The sequence below is a fragment of the Pygocentrus nattereri genome, chromosome 9 (assembly GCF_015220715.1).
Source record: "Pygocentrus nattereri isolate fPygNat1 chromosome 9, fPygNat1.pri, whole genome shotgun sequence".
Taxonomy (NCBI): Eukaryota; Metazoa; Chordata; class Actinopteri; order Characiformes; family Serrasalmidae; genus Pygocentrus; species Pygocentrus nattereri.
In genome coordinates, this window is record NC_051219.1 from 3785243 (window position 1) to 3789719 (window position 4477).

General features: G+C 42.0%; 1 protein-coding gene across 1 annotated transcript; it reads right to left on the reverse strand.

The window, feature by feature from the left end:
• Nucleotides 1-2344: 2344 nt before the first annotated feature.
• LOC119263987 lies at nucleotides 2345-3533 on the reverse strand (the record flags this gene model as incomplete). Its single annotated transcript, XM_037540933.1, has 1 exon — nucleotides 2345-3533. A coding segment is annotated over exon 1 (879 nt), but the record flags the coding sequence as incomplete, so codon positions are not given.
• Nucleotides 3534-4477: the final 944 nt, after the last annotated feature.

The following is a 4477-nucleotide window of genomic DNA, read 5'->3' on the forward strand; positions in this document are numbered from 1 at the left end:
CCATTTTCTTTATTCTCTGTTTGTCATCAGGTTTGGCTGATATGAAGAGCTGCGTGTCGTCTGCATAACAATGAAAATTAACATTATGTTTTCTAATAACTTTGCCCAGGGGGAGCATGTATAACGTAAATAATAACGGTCCTAAGATAGAGCCTTGTGGAACTCCATATCTAACCTTTGTATAATTGGAGGGTATATTATTTACCCTCACAAACTGAAAACGATCGGTCAAGTATGATTTGAACCACGATAAGGCAGTTCCAGTTATACCGACCATTTTCTCTAATCTTTCTAGGAGGATATTATGATCTATTGTATCAAAAGCTGCGCTCAGATCAAGAAGTACCAGTAAAGAAACGCAGCCTTGGTCAGCGGCAAGAAGCAGATCATTTGTTATCTTAACTAGAGCTGTCTCAGTGCTATGATGAGGCCTAAATCCAGATTGGAATTTTTCATAGATCTGGTTTCTTTGCAGATAAGAGCCAAGTTGTTGGGCCACGGCCTTTTCTAAAATCTTAGAAATAAATGGTAAATTTGAAATAGGTCTATAGTTAGATAGTACACTAGGATCAAGATTTGGTTTCTTGATCAAAGGTTTAATTACGGCTAGTTTAAAGGCTTTGGGAACATGACCCAGGTTTAATGATGAGTTTACTATTGTTAATAGTGGTTTAATTATGTCTGGTAATACCTGTTTTAATAGTTTTGTGGGAACTGCATCAAGTGTACAGGTTGTGCAGTTTGATGAGGAGATAATTTTCTCCAGTTCTAAATGATGTAGTGGGTTAAAAACTTCCAACCTGACTTCGGTAGCTGGATTTTGTTCTATATCAGCCACACCAGATGACAGACAAGATGTGCTATTTATCTGTTGAATTTTGTCCCGAATATTTTCGATTTTATTATCAAAATAGTCCATAAAAGCATTGCTAGTGTGGATTGCTGGAATCTGAGGATCAGTACCTGCCTGATTTTTAGTCAGTTTAGAAATAACACTAAAGAGAACTCTAGGGTTGTTTTTATTAATCTCGATCTGAGAGGCCAGATACTCTGAGCGGGCTTTATTAATTTCTCTTCTATATTCAACAATACTGTCTTTCCAAGCAGAGTGGAATACTTCCAGTTTGGTTGATCGCCATTTTCGCTCAAAATTTCGTACTAATTGCTTTAAAGTACGAGTTTGGTCGTTATACCACAGCGCAAGTTTTTTCTGTCTCTCTTTTTTGTGTTTAAGTGGTGCTACACCATCTAAAGTAGACCGGAAGGTATTTTCTAAACAATCAGTTAGTTTGTCTAGTTCTGCTGGGTTACCTGGAGAGTACACTATGGTTGATAAATCAGGAAGGTTATCAGTAAATTGTTGAGCGGTAAAGGGCGTTATTGAACGTTTCATAGAGTAGCTGGGGGATGTACGTATATTATGACTAAGATGAAGTTTAAAAGAAATAAGATAATGATCTGAGATTACTGAGGTTTGAGAAAGAATATCTAGGTTATCTATGCTAACACCCAGGGTCAAAACCAGATCCAGAGTATGATTACAGTAATGCGTAGGTCCTGTTACATTTTGAGCAATACCAACTGAGTCTAGAATTGATGCAAAAGCCTTTTTTAATGAGTCATCAACTTTTTCAAAATGAATGTTGAAGTCTCCTACTATAATTACTTTATCACTACAAACTGCTAAATCTGCAGCGAAATCACTAAATTCTTTTAAAAATTCTACATAGGGTCCTGGTGGTCTGTAAATATTAATTAAAGAAAATGCATTCTGTTTTGTAATTGGATTAATTATATTGATGTAAAGAAGCTCAAAAGAAGTGAAATTATCATAGTGTTTCTGATTGACAGCTAGGGAATTTCTAAAAATTATGCAGACCCCGCCTCCTCTACCGGACGATCTGGGGTTGTGTATATAATTATAGCCTGCAGGGGTGGCTTCGTTTAATGCTAAATATTCATCGGGTCTAATCCAGGTTTCAGTGAGGCACAACACATCAAATTTCTGATCAGTTATGATTTCATTCACTATTACTGCTTTTGAATTTAGAGATCTTATGTTAAGTAAACCAATCTTTAGTGTTGAAGTGCTAGTGCTACAGTCTGGATATGATTGTTTAATATACGTTAGGTTATTTAGATTTACTGTTTGAGTTTTTTGACATTTATGTTTGACTCGGGGGACAGACACAGTCTGAATACATTGGTATCTAGGTAACGTCTCTTTGCAGCTCACAGACGGTCGGTTAAGCCTCTCTGTCTGCGGCCTGGTCCCGGCTCCGGTTTGTCAGCAGCTTCTAAGGCTACTGCTACTCTGCCGACTAACTAAGAGACTATGTGCTATGCTGCACGAAAGTAAGGCAGCACCATCCCGCGTGGGGTGGACACCATCCCTACCTAAAAGACCAGGCTTGCCCTCAAACATTAGCCAGTTGTCTATAAAGCCCACATGATTGTCCGTACACCACTTGGACATCCAGCGGTTCAGCGAAGAAAGCCTGCTGTAAGCTTCATCGCCACGCCTCATTGGGATGGGGCCAGAACAGATTACCTCCTCGGACAGCGTCTGGGCCTGTTTAACCACCTCTTTAATATTAGCCTTAGTTACTTCAGACTGCCGCAGACGAATATCATTGGCCCCTACATGAATAACTACCCTCGAATATCTCCTATTTGCTAACAGCCTAAGGTTGCCACTAATGTCCGGTGCTCTGGCTCCCGGTAAGCAGATAACTCTAGCCGCTGGTGCCCCTAAAGGAGTAGCTAATTTCACGTGCCGGACGATAGAATCTCCTATCACCAGAGTACCTTTAACAGGCTCCTCAGCGGGTGCTTCACTGAGCGGGGCAAACCTGTTTGACACGTGAACTGGGGGAGCATGGTGTACAGGTGGGCTGGCTGTGGCCTTTGCAGTAGCATTAGCCTTAGCCTTTCGACTATGCCGCCGAGACGTTACCCATTCGCCCTGCTGTGGGGGCTCTAAGGCCGGAGTCGAGGTGGTACTAGCTCTCCCTGGTGTACCCGGGGCTGCTAACAGTGACCCTTGCTGTCTATCCCTTATTAAACCCCGGATACGCAGCTCTAACTTGTCCACCTTCTCTACCAGGCAGTTAACTAGCTTGCACTTTGAACAAACACCACTATCATTATGACTATCGGTGGAGAAGGGGTCTAAACTAAACATGCCACACTCTGAACAAGAGAAAAACCCAGCAGTAGCCATGACAAAAAAGCACTCACCTTGTTTCAGTTGAAATTAGAAACTAACACAAACCAAACAGCAGCAGCAAACAGCTAATCCAGCAAACCTGTGGAAGAAGTCTGTAAAAGTGAGCTAAGAGTGGATTAATAGGTGGGTAGAGCAAAGTGGAGGCAGGCTAAAGGTGGATTAGTAAGTATGAAGGGTGAAAGAGGAAGAAAACAGGGGTAAATGTAGAAATTGAAGTAAATTAAAGAGAGCTAGCAATCAGCACACCACCAGCAACAGCAGCAAGACAGTAGCAGAGAGCAGACCAGAGTAGCAGAGAGCAGCACTGAAGCCGCATTGCTAAAGTACCTGTATTACATCATCAGGATTCAGCCTAAGTCTGTCAGTGCATTCTCACTACAGCTGAATCTGACAGTGATACAAAGTAATGTTGTTGGAACGAACTGACAGCCTATTGAGCTGCGTCCATATGAGAAAGTTTGGGTGTCCATGTTTGGTTGATTTTCTAAGTGAAAACAAATGAACACGTCGACTACAGACAGCACACTTTAATAAATGCAGATAGACTAAGAATTAAGTAAACTAAGTCATTTTTGTTTTCCAGAGGCTCAACCAATCATAAATCTCCATCCAGACACTGACTCATTAAGTTCATAGTTGCATATTAATGATCATATAAAACATTTTACATGAAAGACAATGAAAATAAACTTGCAGGTGGCAAGTTCGTTGTAGACACAGATGCTAGTGACAAGGGCATTGGTGCCATTCTCTCACAAGCACAGAAGGTAATGAGAGGGTTATTGCTTATTACAGCCAGTAATTGAGCAAGCAAGGTCATGATTACTGTGTAACAAAGGGAGGGAAAGTAAATTCTAGCTGTTGTGCTGTGGCTGCACCAGTTGTATCTATAAGGAAGGACTGTTGTGGGAGGAACCACTGCTATATAGGTGCATTTGGCAGTTGCTGGTGCTTCACAGTGCATGGGGCAGGTGGTGTGGGGCACATAGTGGTGGGCCACTCTGAAGTGGCAGACATTCTACTAACTGGGCTATCACCTGGACACGGAGCTCTATGGGCACTGCTGTGCCTGGCGTATGGCTATGAAAGCTCTGCAACAGGTGTCACATGTTAAGTTGCAACACCTCTGCTGCGGCACCCTGATAGAGAGAGTAGCCATGGATGTCCTGGGCCTTTCCTACCACCAAGGCCCGGAGCTGCTATGTGCTCGAGCCCATGGATTATTTCATTAAATGGCCTGAGGCAGAC